Source organism: Pezoporus occidentalis, unplaced genomic scaffold (assembly GCF_034315485.1).
Source record: "Pezoporus occidentalis ecotype Australia unplaced genomic scaffold, CSIRO_AGI_Poc_V1 ctg24, whole genome shotgun sequence".
Lineage (NCBI taxonomy): Eukaryota > Metazoa > Chordata > Aves > Psittaciformes > Psittacidae > Pezoporus > Pezoporus occidentalis.
In genome coordinates this window covers 6,125,814-6,151,711 of record NW_026914285.1, presented here as the reverse complement: position 1 = coordinate 6,151,711, position 25,898 = coordinate 6,125,814, and the positions used below count along the sequence as shown (strand labels likewise).

General features: G+C 35.3%; 1 protein-coding gene across 1 annotated transcript in view; it reads left to right on the top strand.

The window, feature by feature from the left end:
• LTN1 (listerin E3 ubiquitin protein ligase 1) overlaps window positions 1-25,354 on the top strand; it is a 31,493-nt gene extending 6,139 nt beyond the window's left edge. The window contains exons 5-30 of the mRNA XM_062622150.1: window positions 846-898; window positions 1,326-1,506; window positions 2,200-2,373; window positions 3,454-3,644; window positions 4,237-4,384; window positions 4,762-5,547; window positions 6,042-6,083; window positions 7,131-7,323; window positions 9,615-9,854; window positions 10,061-10,214; window positions 10,514-10,664; window positions 11,385-11,586; window positions 12,487-12,646; window positions 12,805-12,906; window positions 13,156-13,298; window positions 14,071-14,206; window positions 15,653-15,797; window positions 17,552-17,765; window positions 18,049-18,286; window positions 19,259-19,333; window positions 20,259-20,445; window positions 20,886-21,057; window positions 21,788-22,008; window positions 22,516-22,710; window positions 23,345-23,512; window positions 24,288-25,354. Coding sequence (XP_062478134.1) covers window positions 846-898; window positions 1,326-1,506; window positions 2,200-2,373; window positions 3,454-3,644; window positions 4,237-4,384; window positions 4,762-5,547; window positions 6,042-6,083; window positions 7,131-7,323; window positions 9,615-9,854; window positions 10,061-10,214; window positions 10,514-10,664; window positions 11,385-11,586; window positions 12,487-12,646; window positions 12,805-12,906; window positions 13,156-13,298; window positions 14,071-14,206; window positions 15,653-15,797; window positions 17,552-17,765; window positions 18,049-18,286; window positions 19,259-19,333; window positions 20,259-20,445; window positions 20,886-21,057; window positions 21,788-22,008; window positions 22,516-22,710; window positions 23,345-23,512; window positions 24,288-24,350 — 4,734 coding nt within the window. The 3' untranslated portion in view covers window positions 24,351-25,354. The remainder of the gene's footprint in view (window positions 1-845; window positions 899-1,325; window positions 1,507-2,199; window positions 2,374-3,453; window positions 3,645-4,236; window positions 4,385-4,761; window positions 5,548-6,041; window positions 6,084-7,130; window positions 7,324-9,614; window positions 9,855-10,060; window positions 10,215-10,513; window positions 10,665-11,384; window positions 11,587-12,486; window positions 12,647-12,804; window positions 12,907-13,155; window positions 13,299-14,070; window positions 14,207-15,652; window positions 15,798-17,551; window positions 17,766-18,048; window positions 18,287-19,258; window positions 19,334-20,258; window positions 20,446-20,885; window positions 21,058-21,787; window positions 22,009-22,515; window positions 22,711-23,344; window positions 23,513-24,287) is intronic.
• The last annotated feature ends 544 nt before the right edge of the window (window positions 25,355-25,898 follow it).

Genomic DNA, 25,898 nt, shown 5'->3' with positions numbered 1-25,898 from the left:
AGTCATTTTTCTCCTTCTTGGTAGCTGGTGCAGTGCAGTGTTTTGACTTTCGGCTTGGGAACAGAGCTGATAACAATAATGTTTTGGTTTGGCCAAGGACTTTGTGAGCCTCATGCTCTGCCAGGGAGGAGGGGAAGCCGGGAGGAAGCAGTGACAGGACACCTGACCCAAGCTAGCCAAAGAGGTATTCCATACCACAGCACGTCATGTCCAGGATGTAACTGGGAGTTAGCCAGAAGGGCTGGTGGACTGCAGGGTTGGAGGAGGCATCGGTCAGAGCTTGGTCGGGGTGGGGGGACGAGTTATCAGTCAGCTGGTGATGAGGTGTTGTGTTCTCTTCCCTTGTTGTTTCCTTTATCATTGTTATTATTGGTGGTAGCAGTAGTGGTTTGTGTTATACCTTAGTTACTAAACTGTTCTTATCTCAGCCCGTGGGAGTTGCCTTCATTTCGATTCTCCTCTCCGCCCTTCTGGGAGTAGGGGGAGAGCAAGAAGGGGGGGGGGGGAGTGAGTGAATGAGCCCTCTGCCTGGTTTTAAACCACAACAAACTTAAACAAGGGAAGTTCAGGTTAGATATAAGGAAGAAGCTCTTTACTGTGAAGGAGGTGGAATGGGTTGCCCAAAGAAGTGGTAAATGTGCCATCCTTGGCTGTGTTCAAGGCCAGGTTGGACAGAGCGTTGGGTGACGTGGTCTAGTGTGAGGTGTCGCTGCCCATGGCAGGAGAGTTGGAATTAAATGATCTTAAGGTCCTTTCCAACCCTAATTATTCTGTGGTTCTATATTATTAACATGTAAACATCAGATTCTCATGTGTAATATGTGTTTTTTTTTTTTTTCCCATAGGTACTTCAAGATCACCTTCTGAAAGAAACAGCCGATACAATCAGTGACCCCCAGTACGTTAGCCTGCTCTAATGTATATGGTTTAAGTCTTAGTCTGTATTTGGTTCTGTGTTCCTGGAGGTAGTGGATTTAGTTTTGTTTTAGGAGACAGAATAGTTATTTGAGCCCCAGCAACTTTCTCTGAGACTTAACATTTTCAAAAGCATTTATACTTATCAGTGTAACTCTTGTTTCAGCTCTTTGAGGAATAGCATTTTTGAATATCTGGAAGACAGATGACTTGAAACTCTCTTTTACTATGTAATGTGATTTGGTAGTATCAGAACCTATGGAAACTTTATGTATGTACGTTGCTGGTCTCTGAAATCAAAAGAATGTAGAACAGCTCAAGACAGTTTAGTTTACTCAGTTTAGAAGAGCTTGAGAAGCCTTCTGATTTATTTATGGTTCACTTAAATTTGTTTTGCTTTGCTTTCTGAGAACTGTACCAGAGGAAGAAAGGGAAGCTAAATTTTTCCGGATTCTGACCTGTTCGTTGTTAGCTTTAAAGAAGTTGCTGAGCATGTTGCCAAAGGCAGAGGTACACTCTCTGGAGGAAAAGTTAATGTCACTTCTGTCCCAAAACAAGTTTTGGAAATACAGCAAACATAACATGCCACAGGTGACTTTTTAATTTATTCCTTCTTTTGGTTGGTTTTAGTTAAAGATAATATACTGAGCCTAAGCAAGTGTTAATTACTTGTATCCTACAAGAATGAACTTTGTACTTTGCTGAATTATGTTTCAAACAGCCTTTGGATTTCTAGGCCTTAAATAGATAATATAATTTTAAACTTTGCCCAGTAGGCTAATCTGTTATTTACGTGTCACCGCCATCTACTTCTTGGTAATCTACTGTCATTTCAAATTAATGTAAAAGATACAGACTGTGTCATCTTACTGCATGTATTCTTAGTGCTTTTTGGAGGTGTTCTTTTTGGTTTTTTTTTAAACTGTTTTATTGGTCTTTGGTCTGCTAAGACCAATGGTGCATAAAGTAACTAATTGATTATGGTAGTATTTTGTTAAAAAGTTTTAAGGTGCGTTTTGGAAACATGCCTTTTGAGAAGTATATTAAAACAAATTTTTTAAGGAGCATTTTATAGCTAAAAAATTACTTTTAAATATTAAACAGGTTTATCAATTTTTCTTTATTTTTAATATTTAAATGTTTGCTGATGTGATAAAATATGGGGATCATGAGTTGTAAGTTATGATGACTGTGAAAGGAACATGGAAAAACTACAACAAAGTCTTGTAATTTGACTTAAATTTTGTGTTTGCTTTTTTTTTTTTTTTCTGTGGCCTGTATCAGGTCCGCTCAGCTTTCTTTGAGCTGGCTTCTGCTTTTTGCCAGTATTTGCCTGAGCTGATGAAAGCTGAAGCGCCAAGAGCTTGTACTGCTGTTCTTCTCAGCATTGATGACAGTGATGCAGTGGTGTGTCCTGCTCTTTGGGAAGCTGTACTTTATGCTGTCACTACTATTGAGGTAATGTGGGAAATCTAAGGGGCAGATATTTTACTTTAATTTAACTTTTCACCAAATGCCATTGTTCTCTGTGTAGAATTAGGAAGAATAGCTTGACTGGGTTTTCTGTATGATTAATAACATGAACTTATCAATGCTACATGCTCCTTTTTTTCTCCCCCCTGAGGGTTTCACTTTCAAATATATTGTATTCAGCATGTCTTAAAATCAGATGTTTTATGAGTTTACTCAAATTAACCTGAATCCCTTTGAGTAAATATAATTATTAATAAATAAAATGATACCTAAAACCTTTTTCTTGGTTGAAGACAGTTATAGAAATGACCTGATATGCATTTTTGGTTTGTTTCTTTTCCCCTTCTAATTTAACGTTTGGTTCTATAACTTTGGTAGTTGTTTTTTTTTTTATCTTTTTAAGTGAAACACCAGCTTTGAATTTATTAGCAGGATGAGTGGTGTTGCCATAGACTGGGATGTTTTGAGGGCTTAATGCTGCTGATCTCTTTTGTAACTGCTGGTATAAACTATAACCACTTATGGGGGATTTATTGTTCAGCTTTGTTGTTCAGCTTGCTATAAATATAGGTATCTGAACTATGATAAATCAAATGAGATGACAAAAAACTTTGGAGTATGGGGATAAGTGCCAAGGTATTTTGTAACCATCAGAAAAATTCTGAGGGGAATTTTGAAGTTAGTGATGCTTCTAAAGTTAGGATTTTGAAATCATTGCTTATTCTTAGTAAGAAGAACTCAGAATTAAATACAGGACCAATGATTTACAATGATTTTTACGAAGCATCCTCAAAGTAATTATTAAAGAGAAGCCTTTAAGTGCATTTTGCTAACAAGGAAGGTCAACTGGTGTTAAACAATGTAGGAACAGTTTTATTATGTTAATTTAAATTTGCAAGCTGAGATAGGGAGAAATTGATTCTTAAAAATACTGGTAAGTGAATTTAAATTGTACAATAACTTGTTTCAGCTATAACACGGAGTTATAATGAATATCTAGCTTGGGAGTTCTTTCAAGACAACATATTCTCATTTAATTTACAACAAGTGTATTTTTTTCTGTAGGACTGTTGGGCTCATGTAAATGCCAAAAAGGGAGTTCTGCCAAAGCTATGGGCAGTACTTCGAGAAGGTGGACGAGGACTAGCTACCGTTATATACCCAAATCTCTTGCCGTTCATTAGCAAGGTACCTCCTGGCATTGCAGAACCAAAGCTGGAATATTTCAGGACTTTTTTCAGCTCTATAATTCAAGGGTATGAACTACAAAATTATTTATTTATTCTGAAATCAGTTTCCTTTACATTTGGAAATAGAAGTGGTAATTTTTAAGTATTTAAAGATGAGTAGCAACTCACAGTTGTTCAGTCTCAAACTGGCTATGGTGAAACTTGTCTTTTTGTTTCATAGTTTTTTTGGGTTTTGGTTTTTGGTGTTTTTTTTTTTCTTGTTATGTAGTGACAGAAAGTGATACTTTCTAAGCCTCTGAGGTGTGTGTAGAAGATTGCAAAGGAGTTTTGACAAACAGCTGAAAGAGTAGACAGTATGCTTGACCAGATATGTTTCCTTTATTAATGTAGTGTTGGTTTTTTTTTAATGCTAAAACTGCATGCAAAAGTTATTTTAATGTAAGTTACATTAAATACCTGGATGTATTGCTTTAAATATGTCCTATTGAATTTGTTTTGATTTGACATCCTGTCAATGATTCTGTGATTCTATATTCTTTTATTGATGGTGTCTGGATAAGAACAGCATCACCAAGTTTACATTCTTGACACATGTACTGGGTTTCTCAGAAGCTTGTATGACTGAGTATTCCCTCCGTCCAATGTTGCCTTTGAATAGGTTGTCAAGTGAGCGAGCAATAGCCAGCCCTTCAGAAAGTTCAGCAATTATAACTGCTTTTATGGAGTGTCTGCGCTTTGCCATACTACAGAAAATAGATGAAGAAGATGACCAAAGGCAAATTCATCAAATGCTTGTATATGACCAGGTATTTATTAGAAATATGCGATATTGAGTGTACAGTCAATAATTCAAAGTTGAAGAAAAATGTACATTTCTGTGGGATTTACTTCTGTGTTGAAACTTTCACTAGATTTTATGAAAAAAAAAAATAGTTCTACTGAATTTCGTAGTTTTTTTCCTTCCTATAAAATCATCCCTTTTACTGCGCAGTTTAAATTACATTAAAAAAAAAAAAAAGGCATCCTGCCCTGTATATTTTTATTAAGTGTTCAAGCTTGAGTAATTCTGATGTTTTCAGAATTACTTCTGAAATGTTTTTCCAGATTATTTCCTGGTATCATAAAGAGTAAAATGATAATTTAGTTGGACCACTGTTCTTTAATAACTTTTTTATCTTCATAGCTAATTCCTCTCACCAATGCTGTACTTAAGGAGCCCAGGTTACAAAATGGACCATTATTTTATCAAATGGCAGAAACACTGAGCTCCTGGGAAGCTAAAGCAGAACTCCCCAGTGATGATGGCACAGATGAAGTTTTCCAGAAACTGTTGTCAAATTTTTGGGACCATCTTTTAAAAATGTGTGTGCTTCATGTTGATACATTGGACGCTGATGAGAAATCATTGTTTGCCATATCTGGTATGCTAGAAATTCTTCAGAATCCAAAGAGTGCTACAAAACCAAACAACAGAAAATCTCTAAAAATCAGGTTTACAGATGAGGATGAATCTGAAAGAAACACAGAGAATGGAAAGCTTATGGAAGTGAGAAATAATGACTCTGAAATAGAGGCTGACTTGCAGCATAGTTCACTTCTAAGGAAAGAACCTTTAGAGAATTTAGTCTGCAGCCTTGCTGAACTGAGTATTGTGTATGTGAATGAACAGAAGTCAGAACGGCATTTGAAATTTCTCTCTGCCCTGCTTAACTCTTTTTCATCAAATAGAGTTTTTCAAGTACTTTTAGAGCAGGGCAATGATGCAAGCTCTACTCAAGCTGGATCCCAAAATAAAATGAAAGTTCATTATGAAAGTCCATCCATGAGATTTTTGTATATGAATTTAATAACTTGGCTGAAAGAAGACTGGAGGAAAGACACCCATTTTCTGGTTGACATTTTGTACAGTGTGCTTAACTGTTGCAACAGTAATGATGAAAGGAAAATCATTCTTGACAATTTAACAAAGGTATGACTTTTAATTTTGTTAGTTTTTATCAAAGTGACTAGTCTTTTTGTGGGCTGTGGCTAGTTAATAATTTTACTTTGGAAGATAATTGCATGAACTTGATAAGTTCAACGTAAGAAAGGTAAATTTAGGGAAGGTTGACGTAGCAGTGTTGGGATAAAAGGTTGACACATGTCCCTATCTGAATGGTATAATCAATAACAAAAAAAAGGTAGCATCAGAATTTCTCTGGTCTTGCTGCTTTATACAGTGTGCTTTTATAATTGGTAACCTTTCTTACAAATATAGACCCTTTTTTAAAATTCATATAAGTAAATATGCACAGTAGAAAAAGACTTGGAAGCCAAAAATAACATAATCACTAACTTTGTTACTGAAATGTAGCAACTTCTATCCCTTACAGAAACGTTGTAAACAGAGTTTAAAAGGTATGAAATACTTCCTGTTCAGCAAAGAATTTGTTAAATATTATGGAATTTTGTTTTATTTTTCAGATGGATTTGAAATGGATTATTTTTCTGCAGATAATTCAAAAGGTACCTCTTAAGACTTTTTTAGTCTTGTTTTGAATATTTCCCTGACATTACCTTTTGAGAGTTACATGTGTTTGAAAATTTTATTATTATTTTTTTTAAAGTTGTGAGAATTTCAGTAGTTTGAAAATCTTGTACTAATAGTTTGAGTGTTCATTTTAGCAACAAATGGTAAAACTGCATTTAGTGCAGTTAATGTTAACTGCATTTAAATCTGTGGACAGTTTTAAAAATGAAACTATGGTACCAAAACAAAATCATCTTTGTCCCTTCTATTTTTGGTCAGCTGGCTCTTTGAACCAGAGGGATTTCTGATTTCCTTCTGGTTATTCCTTCTAAGATAGAAAGAATGGAGTTGGGTAGTAGACCAATAATTAAAATGATTATTTGTGTAATCACTCTCACATCAAGCTTAAAAGGGAAAGATAGTATTCCATTTTTCACGCGGGGTACTGAGACACTGACATTTGTATGATTGCCTGGGATGAAATATGAAGCATATTACAAGTTTTTGGACAAGAACTCATAGCATGTGGTTTGCAGTCCAGTGCATTTACCACAGTATCTTTCCTTACAGATAATGTGTATTTTGGGTATTCTCTTTTTTTTTTTTGTGATATTGTACCTTTTAATGGCTTATCACCAAAATAATTTTCTGGTTTGCGTCCTATTTATTCTTAGAGAAATTCAGATACTGTAAATAGATTTTGTGTTGCAAATGGATGACTAGGTTGGCTGAAATAAAATATAAGTTATCTTTATAATGCCAATGTACGCATTTCCTGGGCTCTATAGTTGGAGAAAAGGGAAAAGAAGGCTCTCAGAAGGTGACTTGTTTCACTGTAAAGTAGAGGTCTAACCTAGCCATAAGTTGCTGTCTCTGACAAAAAAGAAAGTTGGGGGAATTGTTGCAGATGTAAACAGCTAGAGGCTTATTGTTTATGACAGATAATATGATTCTCACTATGTATGTGCAGGTTTGACATATTGGTCTTGTGCTTAGTAATAAAAGTTAATACCCCAAAAGATTATTATTTTCTTGTGATTCAGGCATGCTCAAGCACAACAAAACTTTCCTTGGTCTCTGACTGGCTGAAAGGAGATACACTTGGAGAAAGACTTGTAATGCTGACAGATGATCTGTGTCACCTATGTTTAAAACCTGTAGCCACCTCATCAGAATCATCCTCTTCTGAAAGGTGGACCCTCCTGAGCTTAGTGTTGTCGCAACACATTAGAAATGGTGAGCATATTTATTCCTTGGAATTTGTGAAGTGTAAAGGGGGGATGTGTTTGTGTTTGGTTTTTTATCTGAGCCAATTAACTATGTGCAGTTTAATTTTGTAAACACTAGATTGCAGCAGTGACATTGTAATTTTTTTTTTTTGTCTTTATTGCTAAACAAAAGGTCAGTGTTTAAAGAGCAGATTCAGATTTGCAAGTCTGGAAAACCTGAGGAAAATTTAAGAAAGTTTGCGTTATTAGCTGATATGCTGTAAAATAATACTACTTTTTAAACCAGAACATCTGAAATTTACCTTCAGAGCTAGAATATCAAAGATCGTGGTTATGGACCCATGCATGTGGTGCTAATGCCTTCTTACAGGACCTATAAATTGCTTTGAGCCACTTTCAGTTAGATTCATGTATTTTAAAAACTGTGTGTGTGTGGATTTATGCTATATATGCAATCTGTTTTCTATTAATAACCTCCTGTTTCACGTCTTCATTGAGTTTTGTGGTATCTGTCATATAGACATCTAGTGGAGTTCGATTTCCTTGATGTTTTCCATGTAAACTTGTTATTTCTGTTTTGTTAAACTTGGCATTTGCTTTAATCCCTGAGGTAATATACTTTGGTTTATCTGAAAGCTGGGCACGCTTGTGGTGCTTTCAAAGATTGCACGCAACAAGTTGCCTGCAGTGGATATTCATAGGTAGTGCATCCTGAAGATGTAAGATTGTTACTTTGGCTACTGGAACTTTTTGATGTAGAGGAGCATCAGGAAAAGCTGTTCCCTCTCTCCAGAGAGTTTTCAACAAACTTACCGTGTGAGTCAGTGGTACCCTAGGGCTGATTTTCCAGTGACTTTGCTTTTGGCTCTAGAGCTGGAGGTATTGCTGAGCTCATTTTGGGCTGGGTGCTGTGTGACCTGGTTTTAATGCATTTTGGGTGAAGTCTAAACCTTTAGGAGCTATGGTGATTCTCGACTTAGATTTGGGCCAAAATAAAGTATATGGACTTTAAAACGGATTTTTTTTTTATTTTTTTATTTTGTGATCTCGTCTAAATTTTTGAAGGTAAGCTGTCATGGAGTAAGTGGAAGGGCCTTTCGTGGATCAGTAACCTATCAAATGATATGAATTAAAGGTGAAGAAAGTTAAATACTGGAATGATGATAATTGTTTCTGATAAATTATTTGGAGTGATCAAAACTGAAACTTCACAGAGCCATAGGAGTGTGTTATGTTATTGAATGAATAACTGATATAATTACAGATGAAATTCAATCCCAGTAAATATCAAAAGTATACATGGGAAGAACACAACTGTAACTGTCTGTTCAGTAATAGGCTCTGAGCTGTTAAAACTCAGAAAAGAGCTCTTCAGTCATTGTAAAGGTTCTCTGTAAATGGTATTGTAAAGGTTCTCTGTAAATAGTGCTTATCAATGAAAAAGGGAATACAGCTTATTAGGAGCTGCTGTACAACAAGGGACAAATGAAAATTATTATAGCATTGGTATGTTGATATTTTGAATATTGCCTGTAGTTTTGGTCCCTGCAATATTCTTGTCACCTATATGCTGTTGAAAAAAAGTGTGATGGAATTAACATGTTCCAAAAGAAAGATGGCAGGGGTTGTTAGGCAAATGCAGTGGCTTCTGCTTGTAGGGGCAGTAAAACAGACTAGAATTTTTCATCTTGCAATGAAAGTGATTGGGATGGGGTTGTGGTAAAGAGCCATAAAATCATAATATGTATGGAAAAAAACAAATAGGAAGAGGTTTTTCATTGTTTAGATAGGCTTAAGGAAAAAGGAAACTATAATTCTTCATACACTTCATAACTAAATAATAGAATTTGTTACCACAAGATGCTGTGGAGTTCAAGAATAAATGGGATTAGCCTACTTCTATCCCATGAGAAATGGAGTAAGTGTATTCATGGAAGATCTGTGTGATTGGGGTAATCAGGTGTAATCTCTGGCTCACAGCTGTTGTCCAGAAGCTAAGAAGGCATAAAAGGGGAAAGGGACGACTCTGCACTTGCTCTATTTTATATACCTTTTGTCTAAGGTGCTTCAGCTGGTTTAGAGAAAGGATACTCTGCAATGTGAAACTTTGTCTAGATGATCTTTTAACTGTGGAGTAAGAAAGAGAATTTAGCTATACATGAGACTGAAATGACTTTGCACTTTATTTTGCATTCAAAATTAGTAAATAAAAAAAAAAGGTGCATATTTGTATGATGTCTCTTAATGATCATGTTTATCGAGTAATCAAAGCATGTTGTCTTTTCCTCTCCCTAATAGAATCTTTGATTGGTGAAACTTTTGTTGAAAGGATTATTGATAAACTTCAAGCAGCTCTGTCTAAAGCTAAGGATCTTTCTGAAGCTGGAAATACTGAACCATTGGTATCTTTCATCTGTGACGTAGCCTCAAGCTTTTTCAGTTCAGTTAAAGGGTGTTTACTGATGCCGTCCTCAGAAGACTTGCTGCTTACCATCTTCCAGCTGTGTGCTCAGAGGCAGGATGCTACGCACTTAACAGGTAATTTGGAAAAACACTTCAACCAAGCTTTTTTGTGGTTGATGATTACTTCTGAACTCTTTCTCATCAAACATTATATAACAGAATATTGAGTTCGTAGACATGGAGCTTTCAGCTGTAACTCACATGAAAATTTGTGCTTTAGTTTACAATGTCAGTAGTTACTACTCAACATTGAGTTTTTATTTTCTTTTTCCCTACAATAGATTTACTTGTATGTAAATTAAAACACACTTGGATGTCTGGAGTAAATTCACTTGTGCATCAACTTCGGAGTATGCAGAAACAGAGTGCCTTCTTGCATAAATCTGCGCTATGGGTCAAGAATCAAATTCAGTCTTCTTCCTTGGATGTTAAAAGGTAATTGTGATGTACATGTCCATTTCATAATATAGTCACCAAAACAAAGTAAGATCAGTGCTATACTGTTCTTTATTTAATTAGAATTTTACTACTAAGAGATGTTTCAGCCTGTCAGAGGTGAGAGCTACAGGTGGAGCATCATTTAAAAAGCCGTTTCTGTAGTATGTATATAGCATTGATACAAAGTATATAGCATTGATACAATGTACATAGCATTGTATCAATGTAAAATAAAGCAGCTTGCTTTCGCTGGATAGCGTCAAACTTTCGTTTGCAGTGTTTTCTCCTTATCTCAGCCTTCAGGTTTTGATCTTTGCAGTCAATGATTTGTTGTCTAAGCTTATGGAAGCTGACCCGCAGTCTGGATATCTTGTGGGAGCTTATGTTGACCATGTCATGCCAAACAAGACTGAGTGGGAGAAATTGCACGAATCTCTGTCTACTGAGGTATGAAAATGATAATAGACTTGCATGCAGTAGTCAATCTTACTTCAAGTCTCTGTTCTTTAGGGTGGTAACCATTCTTTATTTTGACATGGTACTGCAGTTACAAATATGCATATGTCTAAGCAAAGGTTTTTTTCAGCCTCTGTCAATGATAGAGGACAAATTCTGTTTGTTTATGGTCCCATCCAGTATTACTGTGGAAAATAATAATCATTCTTTTCTGCATGGAACACCAGCAACTTGCTTTACAGTCCAGGAAATTTTATCTGACAGAATATGGATCATGAAGGTGCTCTTATCTTTCATTCTTCTATAAGATAAATTTTGTGAAAAGCACTGATATTTGCAGAGAAACATGATGTGCTGACTATAAACCAAATGCTGATATGCATAGTGTGGAAAGTGGGGAAGGACTAAATTTCCTGTCTAAGCAGTTACCTTCATTAACTATAGTATTTCTTGTAAAATTATTACAGTTCAAAAGATGCATATTTATTTCTGAAGCAGCAATGCAGTTTCAAGCTACTGTTGTGCATTTAGGTTTTAAAATATGACAGAGTGGGTCACCATCACCATTGTGCTTTCGATGTTCATTTGTGTCTTTCATGGTTATTTTTTTTTAACAATTCTGAATTTTCAAGGTTAAACAGATCAGAGCTCTTCTGTGCATCATTAAAATGTCAATTATTTGTTCATACTCTTCTTACGCATCTATTACAGTGGATGCACAAACCTCTTTTGGAAGGAAGGCTTAGTATGAATTGTGAACCGTTGGGATCATGTGTCCAGCTGTGTGGCACAACTAAACTTCCAGGCCATCTGTGTACTTCAGCCTTATTAAGTAAAATGGTGCTACTTGTATTGGAAAATGATACAGCCCATGAAAATTGTGATGTTGAAAGAAGCAAAATAGATAATATAAGTAAGTGGTAAAACTTAAAGGAATTTGATTTTATAGTAATTGGAAATTAATCTGAATTGATAATTAGAAATGTGTATTTAAAGTTTGGCACATAGATATGAGAAGTCATCCTTTTATCTCTTGAAAAGTATAAATAATGCACAAATGTAATGTAATCTATTTCTAGGGCCTGTTGTGATTATATACATGCTGTCTCAACAGGACTTTGAATTTGGAGGTTTCAATTTACAATGAACTTCACAGTTGTTCATTCCCAAAATATGTGGTGCATTGGAGTGAGTGGGCAATAGGAACTTTATCTGTGCCATCAGATAAACTCCCTGAGTGTTTAGCCATAACATAAAGATATTTTGAGGCAGCAGTTTTTCTTAATTCTACCAGATGGAATCTTGTTTCTTTATAGAATGCTCAAATTAGAAGCAGCATTATCAAATTAACATTTTTATCTCTGGAAGTGTCACCATGATGAGAAGCATAATTGTTCAATAAGCTAATAAAGAAAACACATGCTAAGTGTTAGCATAAAATTTATTTTCTTTCTGGACTTGAATCTTGAGTACCTTGTCTGCAAGAAATACATATATGTGTATATATCTATATATGTATATATAAAGAGAATAGAGACAAGCTACAGTTCTTGTCATGCTTGATTTACTTTAAAATATCCTGAACATATAGAATAAGTTATTGTAGCTTTTTCTTTTGTATTTTATGATGCAATGGCAAATATCCAGTTCATGCTCTGAAGCACCTGAAATTGCATGTAAATATCATCTTTTTTTTAATGCATTTAAAATATATTTAAAAAACAAAACCAAAACCTTGACCTGAACATTCTTGCTTACGCACTGAATATCTTCAGCAGTTGTTTGTAAGCAACAGCTTTTGTGGTTTGATTAGTTGCAGAACTGTTGTACTCATTACAATGGGTTGAAGAATTGGAAAATCCTCCTTATCCACTTCAAGAATATCTCCATATGTTAGAAGAAATACACATCACCTATGAGAAGTTCAGGATGCTTAGTGATACAACTGGCCTTCAGCAAACAATATTTGACAGGTATGTAAGAACAAGAAAACCAACTTCTCTGCATGTTTGCATTTTATAAAGTGTCACCATATTTCCTTATGTGTACTGACTCAAACTTCACATGCTTGTGTTGTGAACTGAACTGTGCATCTGTCAGTATTAACCAGGGTCTTTCTTCTTCTTTGAAGATCAGAGGAACATGGAAGACTCTGGTCCTTAACCATGGCTAAAGTGATTCGTGCAGAAAATGCTGTATCCTGTGAGATGAAACAACTTAAGACAACAGAAGGGTATTTTAGTCCTGACGCTTACAATTTTTTGTTTGTTGCAAATGTTGATAGTGTTAAATGATACTGATTCTGATGAATGACAGTTGAAGACTGAAAATTTGGTAATATGTGTATGATATGTAAAGGTGAGAGCTCAGTGCCTGGCATTAGGTATGTCATAGGATCTTTGATCATTGTGAACCAATTGACATTTTGTTTACTAGTTGAATTTTTGGGTTTCATTCTGTGATGTTTTGCTTGTATAAATAGGTTTCTGCCATTAACAGAGGGCAGATTACATACACTTCAGTGCTTGTCACCTTTTCTGCTTGAGGAAGAAAAGAACGAACTTGTTTTCCACTGTGTGGCCAAACTTATGACGTGCACACAGGCAGAGCTTTCCAGCACCAATGGTGAGTGTGTTCTTATCTCAGTCCACGAGAACTTAAGAATGTATTTGTAATACTGTTTGCATTTAGAGAAAATCTGTTAATATTGTTTTTCTTAGAAATATCTTCTCAGTTTGCATGTTTATATACTGTTCAGCATAGTAGTTTTCTGCTTTATTAAGGAAGTACAAGCGATACTGCCTGGTACAAAATTAGAACTAAAGTATTTAGGCTGATATTGTTAGAAGAATTTTGATACTGCTGTATTGTAATTGTCTGATTTAAACACATCTATAAATACTGGAGTTTTCAATCATTTAGGCTTTACACAACATGCAAAAATATTACTATTGTCAACTGGAAGTGTCATGATTGTATTTACATGCTGTAGCAAGAGCTCTTTCACAGCTTATATATGATTTTTTTTGAGTAGTTCTTTCAGTGCATACACTTTCAGCAGCTTTTGAAAAGTTACTTGGAGGTGATTGAGATTTTATACTCTAAGCAATATTATAACACTTTTAGTAGCACAAATATATTTAAATCATAACAAATTTGTGGTTGGTTTGAAGTTCTTGGTAGGATTTTTTTTCCTGAAATTTGGGTTAGATATAGTGGTTTTGATTTAATGATGCCATCTCTAGATTAAGTGTTCAAAGAAGAAAGTGTAGGCATTGTCCAAATTGTCTTACAGTATTGATGTTCAAATAAAAATAGTCAGTTGACATACATTATAACACTTGTTTTCTCTTGATAATAAAGGTCTATTGAGTATGGTATTTTCATTCTGTTACAGGAGCATTTGGGTGTCTTTCCATTCTGAACTCCTGCTTGAATGATACTAGTATTGATTGTGATCATCTATTACCTGGAATACTAAAAATCATAATATCTTGGAAAAACAACAGTGAAGACAGTTTTCTCTTTAGCTGGTAGGTGCAACTTTGAGATAATTTGACTTTTGATTTCTAAAATTAGATGTTGTGGTTTAACCCCAGCTGGCAACTAAGCCCCACATAGCCACTTGCTCATTCCCCCCTGATGGGATAGGGGAGAAAATCAGAAGGGTAAAAGTGAAAAAACTTGTGGGTTGAAATAAGGACAGTTTAATAGGTAAAGCAAAAGCTGCATGCACGAGCAGGGCAAATGAAGGAATTTGTTGACCACTTCCCGTTGGCAGGGAGGCGCTCAGTCATGTATGGGAAAGCAGGGCTCCACCACATGTTAACAGTGACTTGGGAAGACACCAACACTCAGAACTCCCTCCCCCCCCCTTCCTTCTTCCCCAGCTTTATATGCAGAGCATATGTCATACAGTATGGAATGTCCTTTTGGTCAGTTGGAGTCAGCTGTCCTGGCTGTGTACCCTTCCAACTCCTTGTGCATCCACAGCCTACTCCCTGGTGAGAAGCATAAAAGGCCATAGCTCTGTGTGAGCACTGCATTATCAACAGTCTTTTCAGCACAAATCCAAGACACAGCCCCATACTAGATACTATGAAAAACATTAATTCTGTCCTAGCCAAAAAAGCATGAGAGTTTAAAAGTACAGAGTGGTTATTAACTCAACAAAATCAATTTGAAAGTTACAACTGCCATCCGCTACTCTAACATTACATTTTTAAGCCATTCTAGAACTGCATCCCTTAGTTCGATATACCTGTCTTCATGTGTAACTCATGCTGAAGAAAATTACCTGGGTGGTTGAAGGTTGGGAAACTAGGAGCTTTCTTTAATGTACCTAGGTATCAAAGGTTTTCAAAAGCATTCAGAACTGACCAGTTTTTGTAGGTGTTGCTACAAATTCTGATTGCCTATTTAGGTACCAGAAAGAAAACTTGGATAGTAAACTTAGGTGGCTGTTGTTTAAAATTCTGTATCTGCAAATGTAGCTTGGAAATCTTCCAGCAAGGAGTGAAAATATACTGAGGTTCATTTGTCTTGAGTGTAGTGAGAGAAACCCAGGCCACAGAGTCTCGAAATAATATATGCTATTTGGGCACTTGAGTGCTTCTATCTTATTCTTAAAATTCTTAAAATCAGTAACTTAAATGATTATTGCATTGATATAATTGCTAAATTTCATAGTTCCATGTAAGTGTATTACTTGAGCAAATATGTAAATTGTACAATTTTAGAAATCTTTATAACATGCAGATGAGCAAGTAGCTCCTACAGTCTCTTTTGTACCTGTTGACTGGCTTATTTAAACTTGACAGCTAATATAGTACTCTAACTTTGAAAGACAGAGTATCAAAGCACATAGGGCAGAATCTACTGCAACACTTAATTTGTCCTAAGAGGAGTGAAGACAAGAATATAGATACTCATGTTTACAACATGAAGATTTGTAAGCTTTAGTTGTATTTTTATTACAGTAATCTGAAAGAGACAAGTGCTCAATTGCTTGGTTTCAACATAGAGGTGATCCGTTACCTTCCCTTATTGCTGAAGTATTCCATAGCTCCTTTGGACAACAGTGAATGGGACTTCATCATGTGCTCCATGCTGGCTTGGTTAGAGGTAATACGAAAGAGATTATTACTAACCGTTGCACTGCAGCTTTTAATAGTATCCTCATGACCTCCAAACGTGATGGATTGATGCAGGGGAGGGGGAAGGGGGGAACAACTGAAAAAATAGGCTACAAAATAACTCAATTTTTGTAATCTTATTGGGCTGTCTGATTGAAATTTCAACCTAAATCTTTTAAAAGTTTATGTTGAAAGTTCGCCTATCTATTTACAAAGTGGAAAGTTGGGTATGATACAATAAAATGCTATAGAAGCAATGCCACATAGCAATTTGAATAAAGATGCATGAGGATTACCAAGAGGAATGGAAGTCAGAGTGTTCGTAATGTTTCAGTCTTAACTTTTAGAACGTGGTGGGGCTTAACAGTTTTAGTTTCATCTGATGTGTGTTAACTTTATAGTATCTCAGAGTAATGATTAATATTAATAGCTGGGTACCCAGCATTTTGAGGATAACTTATTTTACATATCACCTCTATTAAGATACGGAACTAAGAAAATACCTACTGCTCGAGTGCTAATGTTGCATCTTCACTTTTGATGTACTTACTTTTTTAGATTATTCCCTGCATGTGGCAGGGACATAGTCATCTCATCTTAGCAAATATTTGTCTCATTGTTAAAAAGACTTGTACAAAATCCTTTTTTACTTAGCATTGACAAAAGTCATCTGTTGCTTAAAGGCACAAGCAATACTAAATCTCTGGTTTCTTTTTGTTTATGGAGATGAAATTACCTTACTCTTGAAGCAATACGATGGCACTGGTGGTTGGAAAATAATTTTGAAATATGTCTGCTGTAGGTCTTTATGTTGAAAAATAATATCCCTTTAAGATCAAATTCTAATATGACATATAAAAATTATCTGAATGTAAAGCAGTATCTGCATTGCAATATCAAACTGATCACCTGAAGCATCAAAATGTATTCCAACAGTGTTAGAAAACAAAGTGAACAGCTGACTACTTTATTTGTTAAATAAGGATGCAGAATCCCTCACCCTGTCACTACTAAGGGCAAGCTGGAAACTTCCATGTGGCCTTTCTTGGTCTTGGGATTAATCTCCTTACCTATGCTGTATATGCAGAAAATCACAACAAACAAAACAACAACAACAAAAAAAAACCAAATAAACAAAAACCCAACAAACTTGAATGAAAAACTTGTTGCATAGACAAGTGCTTGGGAATAGTTTTAATATTTAATGTTATTCCTTGGGGGAAAATAGTAAGAATATGAATTAGAAGAATAAACTCTCCTGGGGGAGAGGTAATGTTCTCCTGATAGCCACTTCAATAATTTCCAGTTTACAATAGTGTATTGTCAATTTCCTTCTGCAAGTTGGAAATACAAGTATGATATCCATATGGCTTTTGTGTTTGGGAGAGGAAAGTGAGAGCACTTTACATACCAGTTTTAGCTCACTTGGCTGCACAAGTGCCACAGAAAAGCTCAGCTGCATACATTTGTTTGAATCCACTTGGTGGCAGTTTCTGTCATTGAAAAGAAGGTCACATAAAGGAAGCAATCCAGGATTCTAAATGTTGATGAGACTTGGAAATTCATTTCAGTAAGTCTTGCTATGATACAGATTACATTTTTAAACTTTCCTGCAGTCATATTAAAATGGTCTTTGCAATTGAATTTTCTTGGAAATTACACTTTCTGGTGTACACAGGAAATGTGAAACATTTTAAAGCAAATTTGTGGTTAAGGCATTGTCCTCTTATTTTTTCCTTCTAGACAACAAGTGAAAACCATTCACTTTATCATGTCCCGCTTGTGCAGATTTTTGCTTGTGTCAGTTGTGACTTGGCATCTGCCTTTAGCACTTACTTTGAAGCTGCAACTCTCAAAACTACTGAAAACCTTCCTGTGAACTTGATCAGCGAATGGAAAGAATTCTTTTCTGAGGGAATTCACAATTTGCTATTACCTTTGTTGGTGAAAGTCACAGGCAAGTATATGGCAAGGAGGGTCATAGTGGTACCCATCAGGCTATTCTGAAATATAACCCAATGGGCCATATTTTTTAATTTATAGTAATAATATGTCAACACAGTTTATAAAAACTTGCTTTTTTTAACACTTACATGCTAATTAGTAAAGTAACTGCACTTAACATTGTTATTCTTAAGTTTAGGTGGATTCTGATAAGTGCAGTCTGAGTTCATAGTAATGCTTGTTTATGATATCATCCATACACTGTATCACAGCTCATTTTTCTCTATTTTAAATAGGAGAAACCAAAAACGCATCTGAAGGCTCTTTTCAAAACTCTGTGTTAACGTCTTTGGGTGAAGCTCTAACGCACATCTCGAAGGACCAGTTGTTAAACCATAAATTGCCAGCAAAGTTTGTTGCAGGCCAAAAAACAAATCTTCCAGATAAGCTCCAGACTCTACTAAATACATTATCTCCACTGTTGCTTTTCCGGGCTAGACCTGTACAAACTTCTGTTTACCACATGTTGTATAAGTAAGAATCAAAAATTTCTCACTTCTGTCACCTTCCATCCCATGTTTTTTTTTTCTAATTAAAAAAAAACAAAACCACAACAAAACCAAGAAAAACCCAACAAAACCCAAACCGAACCAAACCAAAAAACCAAAACAAACCCAGAACCATGCTGTAGAACATGCACTTATAGATGTATGTTTAGCAAACTCATATTCCGTTATGGGAGAAAAAACTGGGCAGCTTGTGTTCTGTATTGGAGGACGTTATATAAAACTATGAATGCTAAATTTAATTGTAAAAATCGACTAAATATGTACTGAGAAATTTTACTGCAGTAACGAACATACAGTCATGCAGTTTTATTTTCTGTACCATACTTACATAAATAACAGCATTGTAACTATAAAGCTATTTATTTTTAGCCCCTATTCTAATACTTGTAGCGTCCTAAAATAAAAACTGAATTAGTCCAAGTTTGATCTGGGTCTGACTATTGTTAAATAGTATGGCCTTTTTATTTTCACTAATTCAGAATAGAAAGTAAGAAAGTGAAATGTGTAGTCTTGTGAACCTTCTGGATCTCTCTAATGCCAAAAGAGAGAATACAGAATTTGAAAAATACTGTGCACATTTGACTGCTCAAAATGCAGGTTGTGAAGCAGCTGGTTTAAGCATAAGAAGCTCCCGTTATCTTTCACTTACATTGAGGCATAAAGTTGCAATAGCTTTATTCCAATAGAAAAGTTAATTGAGAGTAGTGTGACTCAGGAAATATAAGAAGTCTGGAAAAGAACTGAGCAAGGCTACGTGCTCGTTGGCTGTCATTCAGGAACCATCTTTGCAATGGTGACATGACTCTTAAAGATTCTATGTTGTTAATAACAAATAATTGCCGTTATTTTATTGCTTATCATTAGCTTGACACTGATAAGCAAAGAACTGTGCATCATAGTAAAAATTAAATCTGATTTCCTTTCCATATTTCTGTAGATTAATGCCTGAATTGCCAAAATTTGATGACGAAGATCTGAAATCTTATGGTGACGAAGAGGAAGAATCAGCATTGTGAGTATTTTTATCTCATAGTTTTTTTGTGGCTCTTCTGTATTTTTAAAATGTGCTATAGCAGTTGAGATTAGCATCATAGTGGTCACCTCTCAGGAGATGTTAAGAAAAAAAGATATGACTATGACAGTAGGGTAATATTAAAATTATTAAAATTAAAAATATTCACTATAATTGGTTAAATCTGCCTTTGTGCTAAAACTGCAAGCAGTATTTGCAATTGTTTTCTAGGTACAGTTACTAGAGTAAGCACAACGTACATGCTTTGCATTGTGAAATCTTCACAGATTTTTACTGGACTGCTCTATTCAGACTGCGTCCAGCTGCACAGGTAGCTTCAGTTACTTGAACCTCCAAAACTCACCTGGGTGTTGTATACAGCTTGAATATGATAAGTCAACAGTTTCAAGAGGAAGCATGGTAACTGTTTAAAAAAAAAACAACAATAAAATCTTTTTTCTTCACATCACCCTAGGGATCAATGCCTACCTTTACTATAGAGCCGCAAAGGGCTTTTTAATCCAAACCCAACACATGCAGTGATTAGGAGAACCATTGTTCAGTTGCTCTTTTGTTGGTGTGACCTGCAGACAAAGTAAGCAAGCAAACCAGCTGTGCGTGGTGTAGGCTGAATCAGCTTAGACAGTGACCACTTCCAGGTTAAGCGGTCAGCATTCAGTTTGTTTGTCTTGCAAAAAAAAACCAACTGTCTTTTCAGGAAAAAGAAAATAAAAATGAAAAAATCTTACATTCACACATTTGTGCTAGATTTTAAAAGTATTTTTTCCTGTAATAAAAGGTCCCTTTTATGTTCTACATACATAGTTTTACTGACATGACTTTTCTAGGAAATCTGTGAATATAAATTCAGTTAATGCTCTGCTCAAGATCTGAATTTACTAAACCAGATAACACTTTTCCATAGATCACCTCCAGCAGCTCTTATGTCTGTCCTGGCCACTCAAGAGGTCTTGCTGGAAAACATCCTGGAATGCATTCCGGTTGGAGAATTTGCAGTTATTCAGCCCCTGAGTGATGAGTTCTGCCTTGTTCTGGGATACCTTCTCACTTGGAAGTTAACATTAGCTTTCTTCAAAGCAGCTTCTTCTCAGGTATATGTTGCGTCCTTTCCTCTTAACCGAATTTCTTAATATACTTACTTGGTTTGAATCTTGACGTTTCATCCAGCCTTTTATTCTTTTAATTATGCACCTATTGGTTTTGTGGAATTAGTGGAATTCTGAAAGCATCAATAGACTTTGATTTCTGCACTGCAGTAGTTAAGGCTGGTAGTATTAGAGTAATAAAGAATTAAGGTGCATTAATAGATGATTCTTTCATTTTCAAACAAGCTTGCTACTTTTACAATTTTCTAATCATTCAAAGTGATGCAGAGAACTAAGTCACTCTTCTAAACACTTGTTCTGAATCATAATCTTGCTTTTCTTTCCTATAGAAACAAATTTGTATTATTTACAGAGGAAGCTATATTTGTTAAGTCTCGTGTACATGTTATGGTTTTTGGTTTGACTTTTTTGTTTTACACTATCAGCTGCGAGTTCTCTACTCACAATACCTTAGAAGAACTAAAAGCTTGAATAAACTGCTGTATCACTTGTTCAGGCTTATGCCTGAAAGCCCCATCTTTTCTGGGCCAACTTCAGAAGTTCCAAATAAGGACACAAAAACCTTTTTTACTGAAGAGCTTCATTTAGATATCAAAGGTTAGTAAAAATTGTAATTATGCATATTTTAATACATACTTTTTGAAATGTTTGCGACATTAGATTATGTGTTTTCATCACGCTGTTCAGAAGACCCAGTTAATCAACTGTGATGTGAGAAGGTATGCTGGTTGTTTGGGGTTTTTGTTTTTTTTTTTTCTGAGAAACATGAAAAAGACAATTAGTTTTTAAAGTTACTTCACTGAAATTGTTATGTACTGTATAGATGAGAGCAAAGACACTGAGTTTCCATTTCTTGTTACTTTGCTTGAACACCACTGTATGTTGCAGAGCAATTTACCTGGATGACAGTAAAGAAATAATTACTAATGTGACATTCCAAGAGAATGATTTCCCTTATCTCTTTATAAACTTCTATAGGAACACTGCAAATCTCAAAAGTGTTCCAGATTTCTTATTGTTTGCTCCGAAGTGTGCATTTTGTAGTTTCTAGAATGCAAAAGTATTTTTGACTTCTGATAGTCCACCTAGAATTAATCTCTAAATTAGAAGATGAATTTCCATTTGTGAACTATTAGCCTAAGAAACAGAGACCAGACTGATGGAGAAAGACACAGTCAAACAAGCACTAAAGGTAGCAAGTATCTAAGGAGCATGTACATGACATTCTGGTTCCCACAGTTATGTTGGTGTCAATATTTTTGTACATGGTGTGGAGGAATTGACGTTTGTGATTAATGCATTTCAACATCTTTTCTTTCCCTCCCAGGGACAGGTGTCCTGTCATCTCAGATTCCGCACTTGGCCTGCTCTGTGTACCATATAACACTGAAAGACCTTCCGGCCATGGTCAGGCTTTGGTGGAATAGCTGTGAGAAACGCGTCTTCAATGTTGTAGATAAGTTTACAAGCAAATATGTCAGCAGCGTGCTTTCTGCACAGGAAATAGCTTCTGTTCAGACTAGCACACAGTTATTTAATGGCATGACGGTTAGTAAGACTTTTTGTCCTTTTTCTTCTAATTTACTTCAGTTTTTCACAAACATTAAGAAATTATAAGGCTGTATTACAGTGTGCTGTATGACTGAATTTTTGTTCTAAATGATGAAAACGTTTAGCTTGGTATCTGTATATTAAGTTGATGTTTGTTAATATTCTGTATGGAAAAAAATACAAAAGAATGGGTTTTATGAGGTTGGAGGAGGTAAGTGGAAGATATGGCTATCAATACACTTTCTTCGGTTTATTATAAAAGTAATGAATCAGTAGATTGAAAAATGCCTGGTAACTTTTTCTTTGGTTTACCAACATATGAATGGATTTTTATTTTCTGTGAGAAGAGTGTTTTCCTGGTCTAAGAAAATTATTTAATGTGTGTAGTAAAGTATTTATGTTTTGTATATATATATGTGTGTGTGTATATATATATATATATATATAAAGAAAAAAATTAGTGTATCTTTGTATCTCTATATTGTTTTTCTATTTTATTAATAGGTAAAGGCTCGGTCTGCAGCACGGGAAGTCATTGCTACCTATTCAGTTGATGATATATTTATTGAACTAATAATACAGCTTCCATCAAATTACCCACTGGGATCCATAACAGTTGAGAGTGGAAAGAGGGTTGGTGTGGCTGTACAGCAATGGCGCAATTGGATGCTACAGTTAAGCACCTACCTTACACATCAGGTAAGTGTAGAGGAAGCCCTTAGTTTTGAAAACTGAATTCAGTCATGAAAATAGAAAAACATTCCTAGTGATGCAGTATTACTTAGATCTGTATAATGGATCTCATCAGTAGATCTCAAAAGACTTCATGGGTTTGGTCACTTCTGTCTGCATCTCTCCAGATCCTGGAAGAGAGAAGTAAAATTATCGGCCTAGTAAGTTTTGTTAAATCCATAGCCAAAGTTGGAAATTTAGATCCTTTAAGACATGGGCCAGTGTCTGCTATATGTGGCAATTCCATTTCAACTATCATTTGAAGGAAGGAAAAAAAAACCCAACCCAAAACCCAGTACACGAAATTCTGTAAAAGATTGGTGATTGCTGAAGTTGCATCATCTATGGTTAGAACAAAACAGTGATTGAAAATTTTAAAATCCCCTTTTAAGTGCTTCTAAGTGCATTCCTTTCATTGCTTTTCTATAGACTAGACTTTCATCTGTATTTCATGCATTTGCTCTATAAATTATTCACCACACATATTGCATATAATTTCAGATAAAGCCTTCAGGCTTTGTTTCCTTCATCTGCTTATGAATAACAGTAAGAATACTGTGAAGGAATTCTGCAGTATTAATAGCTCTTTTTCCTCTGTTAGAATGGCAGTATTATGGAAGGATTGTCTTTGTGGAAAAATAACGTGGACAAACGTTTTGAGGGTGTTGAAGATTGCATGATCTGCTTTTCGGTCATTCATGGTTCCAACTATTCACTTCCCAAAAAAGCTTGCAGAACATGCAAGAAAAAGTTTCATTCAGCTTGCTTGGTAAGTACCTAGGCTAAATCTTTCAAATAGGCAAAATATCCATTTGTAGTTTGAACCAGGAAATTCTGTTGTAATACTATCAGTTCTCTGTTGTGTTATTGGAGTATCAGGGATTAACTAAACTCATGAGTTATTTGTATGGCTTTTGTAATAAGATGTAAGAGCATGTAATGAGAGAGGGGTTGCTACACTTCACAGACGATAATGATCCATTTCACATTCACTAAGACATAAGCCTTACATCTACATAGGGTGTAGCAACAGCATCTCGCTGTTATCCACACCAATATGGGAATGGAAAAGGTTAAATTTAATTTGTGCAGCATGCTCTTTAGTAAACAATACTGATGTGGACAATTAACATTTAACTATACCCAAGTCATTGTAGGCAGTAGCTGTACAGAGCATACTGGAACAGGTTAGCACCTGTATGGACATGAAATGGAGAGATCATTGCTGCTTTAAAAATGCTAGCTTTTTATTCTAATACGAGACTGGATGAAAATTCCTTTGTGTCAGGCTTTTTAGAGTAAGACTTTAGTATTATATGTGTGTGATGTCTATATATAAATACATGTGTATCTATATGTACACATGCATACATACAGAAGTGGAAAGGTCTTTTTACAGTTTGTTGTTGTTTATTTGGTCTTTTTAAAGTACAGTTAATGCTTTGATAATTATAAAAATTGGCGAATAATGGTGGTTATTGGTGCTAAACTGTCATTCCTGAGAGCTTGCATGTGTGTCTTAAACTACTGTATTTCTCTTTCAGTACAAATGGTTCACATCGAGCAACAAATCCACCTGTCCACTCTGTCGAGAGACATTTTTCTGAATTAAAACATTCTCCTTTCTGTGAGCTAAGTAATAAATGAAGAGATGGCAAAAAACTGTTGTAAGAAGCTAACTACTTGGAAATAATGTCAGTTACTTTAAATTTTTGACTAGTGGGATATATGACACGTATTTACCTCTGGACTGTTTTTGTAAGTTTGAAGATTCTTCTTTGATATAAAGAAATATATTAAGAATAATTTATTTTAATGTGTATATTTTTAAGATGAGATATATTAAAAGTTTGGAAATAATGCAGTTATGTTTCAAAAGTTGTGTTTAAGCCACAACATAGTTGATTAAAAACTCTTATTTTAGATGTATTCTAACACGGTGTCAGGCACTTAACCCAGCTCATGCCTTTTAATATAGCAGGTGAATTTAACATAGGTGGTATAAACCCTTGAGTTTTGGTTATAGTGTGTTCATAATAGTTCCTTTTACGGGGAAAAAAGAATGTTGTTGCTGTTAGACATGAAGGCATGGATCTAGGGTGATAGTCTTCAGTTAAAGCATAAAATTTAAACATAGGATGCTTTAAATTAACATGCTTGTATGCTGAGCTTTCACCTTTAACAGCCTCATTTTCCAAAAATCCCTTAACCATCCAGCACCCTAAAACCACAAAAACTCAGAAAGCCCAAGTAAGTAGAATACAATCATTCCTGCATGACAATGAAAAATGCTACTCATTTATTGCCAACTGGCTTTTAAAGAGAAGGCATATGCACCTATCAGTTCTTACTGTTTTAGTTGATGTCTTCGTTATCTGGCAAAGTAGCTATCACTGAATGGACACCGTACTTCCACTGTCCCAGAATTACAAGGACTCCAAGTGAATATGACAGATGTATCAAAACTTAATATTGTTGCCAACTATACATTTTCCATGCTGTTTATTTTTTAAACAGCAGTAGTATACTAATATATTCAAAGTTGAATGGTATTTGGGGTGGATATCTTTTGAAAAGTGAATAAAAGGGAGGGAATAAATAAATTTTAATCGACCTGTGTAGTGTCTGGATTGTTTTCTATTAGTTTGTGTGATAAAGTTTCAGAAATTAATAATATAGATTTTAAGATAACAAGTTGGTCCCTTCTGACGTGGAAGCTCTAGAAATGAGTTTTAGCTGTTAATAAGTCTGTATTTTTAACAGGTAGTGCTGACGTTCCAGAGGAGAAATTTCTTCAGAGTTTTTGAGAAAGACAGAATGGAAAGGCTTTAAAGCTGGTACTGAAAAGTTCTAACTGGAAACACAGATTAAGGAGCAAGCTGTAGTTTTTCATTTTTACTGACACTAAAACTCCAGAGTTGCAGCAGACAGCAGTAGAGAGGGGCCAGGAAAATTGAACTTACGATTTGTTGAACTGGATGCTTGTATTTCTTTGTCCAAATATCCAGCTGTTAGATAGCCCAGTGCAATCATGTTCTGGGGAAAGGATGTTTGTTACATTTTATTAGTTTCTGTTCTGATCTTCATTATTCTGTTCTTTATAATTTAAAACTGCACACACTGTTGAGCATTGCAGTATGTGCCAGATAATTGCC